The sequence below is a fragment of the Perna viridis genome, chromosome 10 (genome assembly GCF_037379345.1).
Source record: "Perna viridis isolate PV_CMFRI_1.1 ecotype Kerala chromosome 10, ASM3737934v1, whole genome shotgun sequence".
Lineage (NCBI taxonomy): Eukaryota > Metazoa > Mollusca > Bivalvia > Mytilida > Mytilidae > Perna > Perna viridis.
Window position 1 is genome coordinate 13,665,723 of NC_142454.1, and position 17,205 is coordinate 13,682,927.

The 17,205-nt window shown below is 30.5% G+C and overlaps 1 protein-coding gene across 2 annotated transcripts; it reads left to right on the top strand.

Annotated features, from left to right (window-relative positions):
• The first annotated feature begins 84 nt into the window (after positions 1 to 84).
• On the top strand, positions 85 to 15,062 carry LOC148604614 (protein phosphatase methylesterase 1-like). Of its 2 annotated transcripts, XM_088547504.1 has the most exons (16): positions 85 to 212; positions 4,233 to 4,332; positions 4,788 to 4,880; positions 5,423 to 5,480; positions 5,781 to 5,832; positions 6,430 to 6,498; positions 7,117 to 7,202; positions 7,895 to 7,985; positions 8,692 to 8,757; positions 9,805 to 10,042; positions 10,505 to 10,556; positions 12,366 to 12,431; positions 13,063 to 13,107; positions 13,666 to 13,730; positions 14,352 to 14,419; positions 14,790 to 15,062. In XM_088547504.1, the coding sequence occupies exons 1-16, from the start codon at positions 139 to 141 to the stop codon at positions 14,806 to 14,808; spliced, it is 1,242 nt and encodes a 413-aa protein (XP_088403630.1). In that variant the 5' UTR covers positions 85 to 138; the 3' UTR covers positions 14,809 to 15,062. The 2 variants fall into 2 exon arrangements, with proteins under 2 accessions (XP_088403630.1, XP_088403631.1); XM_088547505.1 differs by lacking the exon at positions 12,366 to 12,431 and having other exon boundaries at positions 14,790 to 15,031.
• The last annotated feature ends 2,143 nt before the right edge of the window (positions 15,063 to 17,205 follow it).

Genomic DNA, 17,205 nt, shown 5'->3' on the forward strand with positions numbered 1-17,205 from the left:
TTCAACTACTTTAAATATACTTTCATGCAAAATTAAAAATAATAATGAAAAAAAAATGAAAGATTTACCCCTTTCCCTATCATTTATTAAAGAAAAAAGAAGGATCGGGCACCTGCAGCTTTGAGATTACGGAAAAAGATGTCTGCTCTCGAGAGACAAGCATTGAAAAGTAAACTTGGTGGGTTACCACCTATGCCCCCACCCGGCATTGGGTAAATAATTTAAGAATGAAATTTGGATTAAATTACAAAATTAAACATACTTAAGTCCAGTATTTTTATTGTTTACATAAGCCTTATTGCCCGATTTAAAGATCAAAATATCAAGTTATCCCCCTTGAACTTTGTTTTTTTTTAGCTCTGTGAATACATTGCAAGTAAAATAAATTCCTGATCAATTGAATATTAGAAAGATTTGATTTTAAATGCAAAATAGTTCAGCTCACTTCAGACATTCATATTAGCTAATTATAATTAGCAAATTTGAAAATTTCGAATAGTTCATTTAACTGCTTAAATACTAAAACAGCAAGTGTACATGTAAATTTCTGATGGGCTGATCAAAAAAGATTCCAATATTGCCTTCTGATTTTTAGGCGGCAGCCTACAACAGTGTTCTAGGATTACCATTTCCCGTTACCCGTGGAAAGTACTTTTTAGGGTCGGGAAAGTTTAAAAGAGATGCTAGCTGTCCATGGGCAAGTAAAATTTGCCTGAAGTTTATTTTCATTTGGACTTAAATCGCTCCGATTTATCATGATTATATCCCGAATTCTGTTTTAAGAAAGTTTCGCTAAAGAATTTGTGTTTCTTACTCATGATTTTCGACAACATGACATTTTTCATAGATGTTATTTTGGCACTTGTAATGAAGTGTCTGAACGATAGCGATCATTATCATTATCATTGTAATAAGAAATCGTAAATGGAATCAACAACCTGGATTTGTATTTTCACGTGTATGGTTGCATTTAATTCACGCTTGGTAAGTAAGAACAAATTATTGTCTTTATATATTGAACAATATTTAACCTAAAATACTTCAATGTATATTTTTTCATGGAAGTTTTTTTTTCAACTCTGGAATCATTGACAGAATTTGAAGGTGTTGTTACCGCAAATGAGTCTTTTTTTTTTATAATAAAAGTATATTTGGTGGGAAAATTCAAATGTGAAATGAATTTGGAAAAATTTGGATTTAAATCCTCAAAAGGGGACCCCAAGCCTCCACCTGAAAAGAAAGTTAAAATTGACAAACAAAAAAAAAAAAAAAAAAGGGATAAAGGGTATAATGAAGAGAAAAGAAGCAGGTAATTTCTGCCCTCCTGGAAATTAACTTACCCATAGCTAGAATATAAGGAGGAGGATAAGAAAATGTTTTGTTTGTACTGCAAAGAATATCCAACCCTAGCAGGACATAATAGTTTTGTGTCTGGTTCTACCACCTATCACCTTACCAACAAGGTCACATGATAGTAGCAAAGGTCATATTCAATGTATATCACGGTACAACACAGACCATTCTGCCACTGATTCCAACAAGCTTGGTGCAATAAAAATGCCTACTGATGAGTGCAACGGTAATGTGACAATTGACAAGGCTTTCAGTCAACTTGGTGAAACTGAAAAAAAACAGGATGGCCAATTTGTTCAGAATAGCTTATTTTCTGGGCAAAGAAGGCAAAACACTAAGTGATATGGAAAAGCAATGTACTCTTGCTAAGTCACTTGGTGTTGATGTTGGCTTTAATTACCACAATGCTCTATCTGCAAAGCAGTTTATATTTGCTCAAAACACAAACAAAAGCACTAACCTTAAAAGTATCAGGGAAAGTTAGTATATTGACTGGGAAAGTAGATTTTTAGTAATGACTTTTCCTTGGAAAGTTGACCAAAAAATCCTAGAACACTGTACAAACCACTAAATCAGATTTCCATTACTTTATTTGTTAGTTTACCCATTTTCCAAAAATCCTCAATAGTTAACCTAGTGTTTAATCTCGCATATATATATGTTAATGATAAATTTAAATTTATGCGTTCAAAATTTCCCGTCTGCATTATTACTTCTGTCATGTCAATTGACCTGTATGCTGTTAGCATTTGGTATAATAATAAATAGAATATAATTAAAATTTATATCATACGAAACCTACACATGTGTTGTTACTTCTTTCAAACTTTCATTGTTTATTATCTGTTAGTAAAGCAGTGACACTTGAAACTCACTCACCCCTGATTACATCCTGAAAAATCCTGAAACTAATAATTCTTTATTTAGACAATCTTTACTATGATCACCATTAAAATTGTTTATTTATGTCCAAAGCAGGATACTTTAAGTTCAGATTTATCAGAGTAAATTTTTCTTACAAAAAATGTACCATTTATTTTAAACTACAAGAAGATATTTTTTTCAGCAAGTCGTCGGCATTGACTTATCTTCCACTTCGACTTATGTAAAGATCTTAAAAAAATGTTAATCTACAAGACATTTTTTAAGATTAGTAGTGTCTTCATCAGGTTTTACAGATACACAGAATTGTTTTTTTAATAAAAATTTCTTTCAATCAAGTTAATTACTTATGGACCAACATTCTTATGTAGACCTTTGATTATTTATGGACCAGCACTGTTTTGTAGTCGCTTGGTCTTCCAAACCTATTGTTTTCCCAATCTTATTTTCAGCCCTTACATTGTGAAACAATTTGATTACTTTTGTTGCTAAATAAATGCTGGAAATTCAATATTAGAATAGTCAGGTTTTGATTTGTAAATAAGGGTGTGTAGCTCAGAATTTACAAAATTTGATTGCATCTTGTGTTTTCAGAATTAAAAAAAAATTTTTCAATTTAAAGTGGGCTCAGGATAAATAGAGGAAGTAGAAATTTTGTAATTAATGATTTTACTAGACTCAAAAATGGTTGAGAACAAATTATATATTGGTCCTGAGTTACCTGGTACTGATTAGAATACATTTAAAGTTTTGAGGATCAAAATTTACCTGGTTTTCTCATGCATATGAAAACCCTGTTTCATCAAACAGATTCTTTACAAACTGCAACCAAAAAACTATTATTATTATTTCTATCATACAGTTCTCTATACATGGTGTAATCTAGACACCAATGACAAGAAGTTTTAGCAAATTCTGTTTTATCTGTCACAAAAACTTCTCCCTGTCAAAGACAAATTACTCCATTCTACCACTAGATTATGCCCTCTTCCTACATAATTTGTACAAAATAGTCAACATTTTGGAATGCTTATTTTTCATTATCTATTTCTTAAAAAAGGCAACCCTGATCTTAATGTCAATAACAAGAAAAAATCTGCTAAGTTCTCCATAAACCATATAGTTTAGTGTTGTTGATTTCAAGTTTAGGAATAACTTACAGAATCTTAGAAGATATTAAATTTTCCATAGCCATATTGCACATATGTAAATAATTATTGGCTTAACCATTTTTTCAAACAGGTCTAATTGAATTTTAATTGGTACAGATTTCTGATTAAGAACTAATTAATCACCTTTTGATATTGATTTTAAATCTTTTTTATTTGTTTATCATTGTCAGGATTTTATATTGCACAGTCCATACATTATGATCTGTTCAGGATTTATTGGGTATATGATATATCCAATGAAAATACGGCTACAAAACTATATTTTTTCTACAAAATTCACATTTTAATTAAATACAATAAATTTTACACAATTAAAATACATAAATCATTTACACACATTTACATACTTTTAGATGTAGAACACAAAATGACTAGAATTGATTTTCCTCGGATTATTTTATATTTACAAAACTAGTACATGACAAAAGGAAAACATTCATTGATAAGTAAATATTTCCTTAAAAAAAAACCATTGAAATGGGAGTCAAATATTTCAAAGAAAAGTCTATTGATAATTCAAGGTTCAATTACTTTTTGAAAAAAAATTACCCAAGTTTCATTTTTGTTGTAGATAGAATTGAAATACAGTGTATCCACTGCTAAAGGCACTTTTTTCCAACATGTAGTGTGATATCAAATTTATGCAGAGGGAAATGTACTTCTAGCCCTTAATTTTACTCTTCATATCACCTGCTGATGGTGATATACTGTTCAGTTTACATTTATCTTCAATTAACCAACAAAAATATACTCTTTTAATCATAAGCATGAGATGCACAAACTTGATATGTTTCCCATCATAAAAAACAACTTCTATATTTTCAGTGGTCATGGTAAAAGAGCTTTAGGAAGGAAGAGAGATTATACCCCTATTTATTGGGATCACTACTTTGAACACAAACATGATGTCCAGGTCAAAGAAAATGTATCCTTCTTAATTAAAATGAAAGAAAAAGTTCTACCATGTCATTTTCTTGGAAACTACCAAGTATGAGTTGCAGTTACGTTCAAATTAACATATTTGCATTTACATATATATTTACATGAACATTTTTTTTCAATTTTTCATATTTTAAGCTCCTGAAGACATTGAACTAAAAGGATCACATTGGTAGCTCCTATTTGATAAAATAGTTATATAGTGGACTTAAGGGATCTAAATTCAACTGCAATATCTTAAAACTTATGGTTTTCTTTCTTGGAAATCCAAAAGGCATTCCAATTATAGAACGGACACAAATAGCAGTCATTTGGACCAGGGGTGCCCAAATTAAAATTTTTCCACAATTTCTTTTCACTTAGAAAGAGGCTTACTAGCTGATAACTAGTCAATAGTCACTTGGTGATTTAAGTGCATGTATTTCCTTAACCAGCATGAAGACATTCAGGGTATATGAATGTGGCAATGAAGGCCATGTGCTGTTGTTTTTACATGGAGGTGGATTTTCTGCCCTGTCATGGGCTCTAGTGTCTGTAAGTACTTGTATATTCACTAGTCTGAATTAATGTAAATTATTTCAAGTTTGAACTATTTTAAATCCAATGACAACTGTAACTTATTAGACAGTTTCTTGATGATTATGGTTTTTGCTCTACTTTGTATCATTTCATTTGTAAGAGACAAATAAGTGATGATACATGATGATATATGTAATCATTTAATGAGAGCCACCATTAAAAAGACAAGCACAAATTTAAAAGAAAAACCACTGTATTCAAGACTTTGAATGAAACTTTGACATGTACATTTTGCATAGATGCTAACATATTCTGTTTATTACAACATTGATAAAACGGCTACTTACTTATTTATTTTAGGTATATTTGATTTGCACTATTTAAGAAAATCTTCAATTCATGCATTTTAAAACATTTTTTACATTAAAAGATAATACTAATAATTATAATTATGGTTTTTAAATACCAAACTTGTCTTCATTGTGACTACATGCATTTCCTTTTAAGTTGTCTTTAGAAAAAAAACTAATAAGATGAGAAAATAACCTTAATTTCAGAAAAACATATCCCATTTAGTAAAATGCAGATGTGCTGCTATAGACCTCAGGGGACATGGTATGTATTTAGGGATTTTTACTCTATATATTTTATAATTATATTCATAATATGTCAGAAACTAATGCTGTTTTAAATACTTAAACATGATGCAAAAAAAATGTGATCTATCAATGATAATTTTAGTCCATAATTACCTCTACTGTTCACTTGAACACTTGTATCATATGTACACATTTAGCTTGAGTCATATCACACCAGTAACTTCTTTTGGATTAACTTATAAATCCTTAATTTATGAGTTTTTAATTTTGAACAGAAAGAACTGCTAAATGAAGTCCAGCTTTTCTCTGATTACAGGAGACTCAGTGACTACTAATGACACAGATTTGAGTTCTGATACCATGTCTAGGTAAACTGTTTCAAACCTATCCTCTTTGTGCCCACTATCACAAAAGGTCCCAGTAACTTTCTTAGGTAGTAGTTGGGAAGGTTTTACAATAAAAATAATTAAGTATCTCTCCGTCTATGAATCAGGCAAAATGTGTATAAGTTGTGGCACATGAAGAAAAAAAAAGCTGAGATTTTATTGCATTAACCAAGTATTTATACCTGATAACCATCAAAGTGTAAGTTTTGCCTTTTTAAGATATTGATAGGTGAAGTTTAGTTTAAATGCACCAGGGAAAAATGGTGGGAAAATTTCCCCTCACTTTTTCCTTATATAAGGAAATTAGATATATAACTTTTTCTCATTTACATGTTAAATAGTAGGTTGGGAAGTAAACTAAGTTTCAATAAAATAACCCCTGGTAGAAATAATTCATATTGGCAATAACAACAATGGGACAATTGTAATAAGTAAAAATCCAAATACATAACCCGAATGTGAAAACAAAAAAATTGAATGAAATTGATATTTGATTTTCTATAATATAACATTGCCATTTTTAACATTAATGACCCTGCTTCTTTTGAAGTTTTATCAGCATAACATTTGTAATTTCAGTGATATTGGTAATGTTGTGAAGGCCTTATATGGAGATGACCCTCCTCCAATTGTACTGATTGGTCACAGGTTTGTATCCATTAAGAAATGTGTTAAATTATCTTGTTTGCTTATGTAGGTCTCATAATGTCAGCAAGAACCATACTTTTTATTAGGGCTATGCCACTATGTGGCGGATGCCCTCCGGTAAAATCAGTCTGTCTGTTTGTCCTTAACAAATCGTGCCCGGGCTGTAACTTTGCTGTCTTTTCTTGTATGCTCTTGATATTTGGCATGTGGGTTGATCAGCTCAAGGTGATGTGTCATATACCATGGTTGATGACTTTTGACCTTGAAATTTCAAACATGATTTTGCAATACAAAATCATATCCAGGCTGTAACTTGGTTTTTTTTAGTTAAAGGCTTTTGATATTTGGCATCAGGGTAGACAAGCTCAAGATAGTATGTGGCATACCATTGTTGATAAACTTTGACTTTGAACTTTGAATCAATGATTTTACAGATTCATGCCCAGGCTGTTAATTTGTCTTTTCTGTAAGCATTTGGTATTTTGCATTAGGGTAGATCAGCTTAAATTTCTGTTTAATTTTGATCCTCCCAAATATTCATAATGATGTTAATTCGTGATCTAATAAATGTAACTTATGACAATGATATCCTTTAATCATTTATGCTGTCTTTTTCAGTATGGGTGGAGCCTTAGCTGTACACACAACAATTAGAAATCTCATACCGTCCTTAGAAGGTCTTGTTGTGATAGATGTTGTAGAAGGTAAAGCCATTCAAAATTATCCTTTTTTAGTTCTCTGGTCATTTTTTATTTGCCTAAGTTTCCGATTTTGGCACTTTTATAGATATAATTGGAGATGTTTGATTGATTAACACAAAGCAAGTTGTAATCCCCTACCAAGATATTTTTACACTTTCCCAGTGCTGAATTGCATTGATTTTTACTTTTAAGTTTTCTGCTTTTTTAGCCTTACAAAAACAGCACAAAATTACAACAGCAGTGAAACAATACTTGCAATTAATGTATTTACACATGAACAAGTTTTATAAAGATTTTGTGTAGACGGTAAAACCTATCTAAAACTGAATAACCTAAACCATATACTTTCAATCAATTTTGATTTGTTTTAAACCTGGGTAAACCAAACACCTCTCTAAACCAGATCAATTTTAAAGTCCAAAAAGGGGTTCGCTTTAGGCAGTTTAGGCACCATATACATGTACAGATACATGTTTATCAAACTGATTTTGAAACATCCATATATCATTGCTTTTAAAAAGTGGAAGGTTTTTTTTTTTGCAAAGTTGCATTGAGGAAGATGTTTTAAAGAATCTCTTCATGAAAAATGTTATCTTAATTTATAATACAAATGCATGTACATAAGCGGATGTTAAATAGAAATGTATGATCTTTTTCTATTAATAGTAATTTAAAAAAAACATCTATCATTGCAGGCACTGCACTTGAGGCATTGACTAGTATGCAAACTTTCCTCAGGGGAAGACCTACAGTATTTAAATCTCTAGAGCATGCTATTGAGTGGAGGTACATGGTTTATTTGAAGAATTGTTACAGTCCTCAAAGTATTTAAGTTAAAAGCCATTATGCACTGAAGTTGATATAAGGCTTGTGAAGAAAATTGTTTTAAAATGTTAGTTACCTGTACAAGCTGGTTATATAAAACAGAAAAAAGTCATTATTTTACCCTTGTAAGTTAATCATGTAAACTTTCTGAATGTGTAATCTGACTCCAAAAAAGGCTGTTACTGCAAAATCTTAAGTTATTCTGAAACATTTGGCTCAAGTTTTTGATTGTTTACAAGTACTTGTATATATAAAGGTATTAAGGTTTACTCAATATTGCACAGACTATTGAATTGACATTTTAGTCCAAATTTTATAACAAAATTGCTGCAAAAGTGCATACGAAATATTTAATTTTAAGGCACACTGTTATAATTTATTATTGTTTATTAATCAATTTCTATTTTGCCCACTATCTTTTTGATTCGTAATATTCTACCAGTGATCAAATTTAAAGGGAAATAGGTGCTAAATGTAAGTTAAATATCTATTTTGATAGTAGAAATTATTGCCCCTTACTAAAATTTGCTTGCACAATTCTGTATGTATTAAGTTTTGTTATGTAATAACCCAAGAAAATTTAAGTTAGCAAGTGTATATTTTCAGTAATTGCTAAATTTAGTTAGTGGAAAAGTTTGTTAAATTCAGTACCTTTATTTTTCTGTAGTGTTCGAGCTGGACAGATAAGAAATGTTGAGTCAGCTAGAATATCAATGGTTGGACAATTAAAGAGGTTAGTAGTGTTCTGCTAAAGTTTTCTCCTGAGATGATGAAAAGGTACTTGTTTTTAGTTATTTATAACATCAAAGTGTCTTTTAAATATATATATATAGGTTAAACAAGAAAATCAATTACACTGAAGTATCAGATGTTATAATTTGATAGAGTAGGAATTTTGTAATCCTTTTTTTACCCTATCACACAAAGTGGCAAGGTATTCTGTGATACCCTCCAAAAAGTTGCGTGTCTGCCTGTCTGTCTGTTCCACAACAGTTTCCAGATGATAACATGAGAATGGATCAAAGAATGTATTTGAAACTTTGCAAAGTTCCTTTGTTCCTTTGTTTAGTACCATAAAATACAGGTTAACAATAGTTTTTGAGTAAGGCCATTTTGAACATTTTGTCATCCCCCTTTTTTCACCATTACATGGGCGCGGGATCATTTAATGTTCCATTAATGCTCTGTCTTTGTATGCTTTTTCACAGTATTGCTTGTTAAAGAATTTAACTTGTCAATAATAATAACTTTTCTCTTAAAAATGTGTTGGTTTTTCATCTAACAAATTTGTGACAATGAGTTGTGAGGGTATCCCCCAAAAATGTACGTATGAAACAACACTGTGCACAATACTCTCCTTTTGGATCTGTATATTCATGAAAAATACATTAAGATAATTTGGGTCACAATTAGTATGTGGGTAATTTAACTGTCATTATGTCAAAACATGTATAATACAATGTTTGCTGTTAAAAGCAACTTAAGTGGTACAAATGTATCATCTGTATATGTGATACAAGATACACTGAGGTAAAAACAATTTTTTTTAAAATGTGACTAATTCCCCAATGTGTGAAATCTGATAACACATTAGTGTGACATTTAAGACTACTTGCTTTAGTGTAAATTATTAAATGTTTTTATTGATTTGCATTTTGTGAATATATTATTTAAGATAAATGTTTTACATAGACATTTAGTATAGAAAAAACATTATGGCATGATATAATAAGTTGTCCCATCAGAAAATGTATTTATTGTGTTAGTATCTCTTGACCAGGTTGGATACAGCTGAAACAGCCACATCAATGTTAGACCACCAACATGAAATGGAGGTCGTCACCTCCACCACAGATACTATAATGGAGGAGGCTGAGGATGAGGGCCATGGATCTGGCAAAAATAATGACAATATAGAAAACAGATTACATGGGAGTGAACAAAGCTCAAATGATACTCCAAATTCCTCATCCAATAGACAACAGAGTTCTGAAAGTCCTCCATCATCTGAAATTTCTGTATGTATAGTTACTTACATTAGGTTTCTGTAAATCTGTTATTTTTGTGTATGTAGTGTTCTGTATGTTAAAGTCAGATTTAAACATCTTTATTTTTTTTTTAATTAAAGAATTAACATTTCTTGACATAATGTAAATAGTTAATAAATGTGGTAAAAGAGAGACAATTCTAAAATATTTTGTTAAATTATGTTCAGTGAATAGAAATTCTCTATTGAGCATTTATATCTTCTCAGTGATGATAGTTTATTAAGCCTACATTAGAAATTTGAATACCTCATATTGTAATGATAAGGATGTATTTCATAATAGAAGTAGGTTTTAATGTTGTCTCATATTTTGTTAATACATGTATTTGTGTTTAAATAAATGTTTTCAGTAGTTCAACAGTATAACAGTCACCATGAGCCTTTTATCATGATTCAGCAGCTTATTTGAAATATTCTTCTTTTAATTATGTAGACAAAATACACATGGAGAATAGACCTTGGTAAAACAGAGCCATATTGGAAAGGTAAGTAATTAAAGAATTAAGCTTTGATCCTGAATAAGGTAAAACTGTAGTTTACCCAATGAAAATTCTCCCAGAATGAGATTCTGTACCCGAAAAATTTCACAAAAACCAATCACATTATATTTGAAAAAAACAAAATAGAACTGGGTAAAAATGGAGGTCTTGTTTTGAAAAATCTGACACATAATTTAAATTGCAAAAATGTGGCAGTTCTGTTGATTTTTCTATCTAAATGGAATAGTTGGACAATATTCATGTTCATGGTAGGAGATGATTATGTTAATGACTGATAATGGTAAAATGTAACCCTGAAGAGAAAAAAGACAACCATACCATCTAGCCATTGTCAGATTAATTGAAAATTAGATAATGAAATTTATAAATCTGTGGAGTAATTGTTGTAATAAATAAAATGAAGTTTTTGATACTTCAGGAACAAAATACTTTATGTCATTGGTCCATCACTGGTGATTTCCTACTATTCCTGAACACTACACAAAAATATAGTCCAAACGTAATTCCTTTTATCACTCAATACCTCTTTTATAACGAGTAAATATGTTTCTTGCAATTTATCAGCTCCATAATATTCTATTATTTATGCAGATAAAATTAAGATCTAGTCTTCATATCAACTCCTTTTTGGCCTAATTGAAAGATATTTAGTAATAAATTTACATTTAGGGAATTTATTTCCTGCAGTTATGTGTCTGGAAGGATAATATGTGTTTAATATTTTCATTTAAACACATTTACAAGTCAAATTATCCATTCTATCATTAATATTTTACCATGTATAAACAGCAAGTGAAGAGCAGTGATTTTAACCAAGTAAAATTGGCTTCAAAATTCAAATTGATAAAAGTGTTTAGTTTTGAAAATCTTGTGTTAAGGAAATCATTTTCTTAAGCTGATAATGGTTTTATTTTTAAATATTTAAAAATATTATTGTATGTAGGATAAATACTCTGTTAATATAGCTTTTGAATGTAAATGTAGCACATTCACTTTTGGATAGATTTAAAATTAGGGTAAAAGGTGAAATGGACCAAAATTTTGTCAATATGGGTGAAGTTGGATCAGTAGTATAGATTGACTTTAAATTTATACACTCCCAAAGGGAGCCTAAATGGTTGTATTATCAACTGAATCCTGCATACTTATGGGCAGAGACAGTATCAATATCCGGTTTGAGTTATGTAAAATCAGGAGCTTTAAAATAGTATAATTGCAGCTTCATTTTCGTATACTTGGTAAATGCGGTTGAGGACCACATCAGTTCAGTGAAACATAAAATAGCTTTGATGGTTAAACGCAAATTGAATCTGAGCTTTTTCTAAAATAGGGATGGTCAAAACATAGCACATGAATGTTTACAAAAATTACGTTATTGATACCGGACAATTCAACCAAAGAACTTTTTGGACCATGACAACCTACAGTTCCTTACCAAAGCTGGACACTTCAGTCCGTACATATTTCAGACCATGACAATAGGAGAATGTAAATGGCAATAAAAACTGTATATCATTGCACATTTTACCAATTACAAAAACTATGACAGGATTTAGGTATTTGAATTCATGGTTTTTTTGTTTTTTTTTTCGGGAGCGTTTTTCAAGGTTTCACCTTCCTCATATTACATAATAAAATGGACGTTTCTTAATAGTATTTAAAATGAAATGTACGATCATTTTTTTTTACATCATATAATCTTTGAAATTTTGTTCATGCTACAGTTTTCACAAGAATAAGAAACCGCCTGTGCTTTCAGCACTTTGATTTTGAATGCTCATGGCTTTATTTCAGGCTGGTTTCAAGGTTTATCACAAAAGTTTTTATCCTGTGAAGTTCCTAAAATGCTTTTGTTAGCAGGTAAATCCCTTACCCTGTTGCTTACTTCTTTGTTTACTTTTACCTATTGCACTTAATATTGAAGATATCACAGACCCTACTTGGTGTCCAGTTTAATAAGTAAAATATTTTAACTGCCTTGTAAGTGCTTGTAATACAGTGCTAATTGATAGATTTTCTCTGCTAAAAACAGGATATAATGCATTATTTGCAAGTTCTATTTATATTTTATGTTTATTTAAGACAACAATAAAGAAAATAAAATTGTCATAGTCAAAAAGCATTGTGTGTTGTTTCATTTTTATTGTACTATGAATAACACACTCTATGAACTCATACAAGGGAGAGCACCAATGGTATCACTATGAAACTACAACTTAACATTGAATGAAACTGTTGTTTTAGTTGTAAAATTGCTAATTCTAGCCAGACTCTATAATACTGGTGGGTTAGGCATCATATGTACAAGTGCATTATAGTAGATATCACTGAAGAGGATAATATCTAATATTAATTAACATAAAGCCATATTGAATTGGAGAGTAGTCTTTTTTTTTTGTGTGCCTTTGCTAAAAAGTTACTTTATACCATAGTCAAATGAAAGTAATGATAAATATAAAGGTTGTTTACAATACACTGGTGTTAATTCCAGGTGTTGACAGATTAGATAAAGATTTAACTATAGGACAAATGCAAGGTTTGTAGTTTAATTATTAATCTCAGCATCCAATTGATGGCCATACATTGTAAGCAATCTATCCGATATTAATGGTGGTATACCTAGCACTACAATGCATGCATAGAACTTCATGTTCATTTTTTTTCAATCATTTCAGTCAATATAAGTTTCCTGGAGGTAACTATTTACTAGGGAGGTGCCTTTAATCCAGATCTCTGAATTAATTATATTTATTTTATACCTTTCTCTATCAGTAATTTATTATGTTGAACTCAAATGAATTAAAATCCTTGAGTGTACATTAGGAATTGGTTATCTCATTTTTTGAGCTGTGCTGACAGTAAATGAATTTTGAATCAAGATTTTCTGTGTATTTTATGTTTTCATGTTTTAAGCAATTTGTGACTTGAATTGGAAAAATAAAAGCACAAAAATATTGAAGTATCCTTATTGGGCTATATTTTGCTCTACTTAAAAAAAAGATACTTAGTGAAGTTCTGAATATTATAAAATACAATATTTGTTTCGGTTTTTGAGAACATTTTTCAGTCATATTGTCTTCCTTTTATATTAAAGGTAAATTCCAGATGCAGGTTTTACCACAGTGTGGTCATGCAGTACATGAGGACAGCCCTGACAAGGTACATCCTTTTTACATTTTGTTCCTTAGAATTCTTCTGATACGCATGTTATTATAGTAGATGTGTATTGGTATGTTGCATCAGGTATCTGTCTGTCCATCCATCTGTTTGTCTGATGATTCAAGCACGCATCATAAAATTATTTAAAAAAACTTCGTGAAATTTTATATTGAAAATTTATGTTGCCAAAATTCTCTCGATCAAAACACCACATTACCCTGACAAAATAAAATTTTATCATTTATTTTTCTATTTTAAATTTATATTTCTGTATGTTTTCATTGAATGATATCTGTTATATATGTTTGATACTGTGATGGATTTTGCTTGGTGAATGTAACATTTTGTTGGGTTGATAAATCTTGATAGCAACTCATATCAAGGTATGAATAATGATGTACTGATATTTGTCATATATTACTATGCAGTGGCAATTGTAGTATTTTTTTAAAAAATTTAATATATTTTGAATTTAAAGATAACAGCATCTAAGTTTGTAATGCAAAGTAACATTTCATTGGAAATTTGAATTGTGAATTTAAAGAATGAGGAAAACCGCAAAACGTGCCTCCCGAAAATGGTACTTCTATAGTTAAAGTACAATTTATGTTAATCTTACAGGTAGCTGATGTCTTAGCCACATTCCTGGTCAGACATAAGGTTGCGGAAGCTACAGATAATTTCCATAGGTAATTCGTTTTCTTACAAAGGATGCAAGAAAAAGTATTGACTTACAACAAATGAATTTGTCCACCTTTTATTCTAATACTTCTTAGATTTGATGACAGAAGGATCCACTCTGAGTGCCAACATGACGATTTATGTACACTTTTAATCTCTAAATGCATTTTATTTCTTATTCCTATTTCTTAATTATTTCTTCATCAAAGCCATTCTAAAGTCAAAAAGGCCTTTTTACAGAGTATAGCTCAAAATTGTTTCAATTAATACCTACAGGAGTTTTCATGAAATGATATTTTTACTTAGTAAAAACTTTAAAACTACACATTTTTCTATTTTAAAACAGCATATTCAATTTATAATTATTCTTTATTTCAGGACATTTCCTGCTTGTTGATTTTACAGACATCATGCTACCAATTTTCTCTTGAAGTTTTATATTTATGAAAGCACAGAACAAAAAAGTAGTGAAAGAAACTTTGCAGGAAACTATACTACATACCAGGGATTGTTTCTTGATGCTACATGTACATGTGGTTTTCCATCTGTGTTTGACATACAATAATTTATTTCCTGTACTTTGGATATTTGTTTGTAATAAATGCAAATAGAAGAGATAATTATTTTATAGAATATATAATTTTAACATTTGCCAATTTTTTTTATTGTTTTTTTTTTAAGTTTTGACCAAGTAATGTGATATAACCAACTTAGGGACAGTTTATGCTTCATTTACTGGAAAGTTGTTATGAACAAAACTAAAATAATAGAAAAAAAAGAAGGCATAACAAATGCACCAGTGTATAACCTAAATAAAAAATAGTAAATTATTTTAAGTAATTCTCTGAAAGGCCCTTACAACAAAAGTAGTAAAATCCATGGTAACAGAATGATGGATTTTCTAAAAAAAAAATGTAGTGGTAGTGTTAATTTTATAAGGCCTTGACCGTCCACCTTTAATTCATGTTTTTTTCTTTAATTTATTATTACTTTAAACACAGTCAAATTGGTCTCATTACAGTTTCTTATCCTGTTTTGATACAGATACATGTACTATAATTTCATGATATTACATTTGCATAACAAGAGGGAGCAAAATTAATGTCAATTATATATACTGCATTGGCACCCAGTGTGATGCCTGTTTTCTGTTGACATACTTGCCTTCCAAACTTCCAAATAACTTTAAAAATCATTAAAGTGCTTCATGACAGTATCCTTGTATGGATGACAATTATTTTTTTATGCAAATTTAAACTGTAATATGGTTAGTATTACCGTTTTTTCATCATTAAAAGGTATAATTTTAAAATAAAAAAATGTCTTGTTTGTCGTAGCGTTTCGTACTGCGATGACTACTGTCCCTAAATTCGAGGTGAAGGTCTAAAGTGGTGCGAAGGAAGCTATGTCATAAGTCTCTTTAATTTCTAGTTCTGGTGGATAAATAAAAAATGGAAGTCATTCTCCGTAGGATTATTAATGGAGAGATTATCGTCAATTTAGTGATATTTGAAATTAAAGAATCCAATCTCTTTAACCTCCTTGTCTTTCACAAGATTTTGAAGGCAATCTGATTCATATGAATTAAGAAACATATCAGCCTGGAGAGAGGCACAATTAGCAACCTTTGGAATGCTGATATTTTGTTGAAGAAGTGTCCCTCCAAAAGGACTAATACATTGTCAAGGAAAAACTCAAGCATATTGATAGCCTTTCAGTGTACCAACTTCCGTCTTTTTGTTCTTTAGTGATAAAATATGTAGAATCGTAGCATAAAACATCACATTAGTAAGATGCGATTTATGAAGCTGAATGACATGTGAATGATTTTATTTAGACGATGGAGCAAGATTTAAGATTATCTGAGATAGTAGAGCTTTTTTACAATCTATGTATGATTAATACAACTACGCGCATTTCACATTATTTTTGTCGTTAGACACTGCGAACAAAATCTTGGGAGTCGTACAGACAGCTCTTTGGTTGAACAAGTAGCTATGTACTTCTGCTTGTTTGGAAGTTTTTGTACTTTGGGAATCCAATGAAAATAGGTCTCCAGACTTCTCACTTAAAGAAATATGCATCAAGGCAAATAAGGACGTATGGTTAGCTAGGATTTCATTCTTGTTGAACGTACTGAGTTTGTACGAAGGATTCCCCGAATTATCTATTACTTCTATAGCTCTTTTATTCAGTACTTGCAGTTGCCCTTTACGTACCAAAACAATGTTAAAAGCGTTGTCCGCAGAGACAACAACATATTTCTAATGAAGACAGGATGGACATTCTGCAGCGTGCATGCATATCTTGGAATTCTGATTAAGGTCGATCATTCATGCAGTGTTTGAGGTTGCAAATGCGACGTTGTACCAAACACCTTATTGATTTTACCCAGTCTAACAGTGAGCCAAGTTCGGGTTCTTGGATGAAACTTGCATCGTAAAGCAGAGACTTAAGAAATTCATGATTGTTTTAATTTTTTCCACTCTGTTCTTCATTGGGCTGCATGAATACTTCACATTTCAACATGAATTCCAAAGGTTCCATAAATATGAAACGGAAAGGATTACGATAAAGGAATTCTGAACCTGAAAGCTGATAAAGAAATTTTAAGAAGATCAAATGACTAAAACGGTCGATACTGGAAACAATTATGAACTTAAATAAAATTGAAACGAGTTGAACGATGAAGTGTAAAAAAAAACTAGAGAACAAAGTGGATCAGAAATGATAAAAACGTTAGACGAAAAGCAAACTTCGCTTTCATTAAACCAATGAAAAACGCATTGTTAGA

Bases quoted from the DNA above. Each gene is read 5' to 3' on its own strand.
- LOC148604614 (XM_088547504.1), top strand. From the start codon at position 139: ATGTCTGCTCTCGAGAGACAAGCATTGAAAAGTAAACTTGGTGGGTTA. The intron at 5,481-5,780 runs GTATGTATTTAG...CTCTGATTACAG, and splicing joins TATAGACCTCAGGGGACATG to GAGACTCAGTGACTACTAAT. The intron at 7,986-8,691 runs GTACATGGTTTA...ATTTTTCTGTAG, and splicing joins GAGCATGCTATTGAGTGGAG to TGTTCGAGCTGGACAGATAA.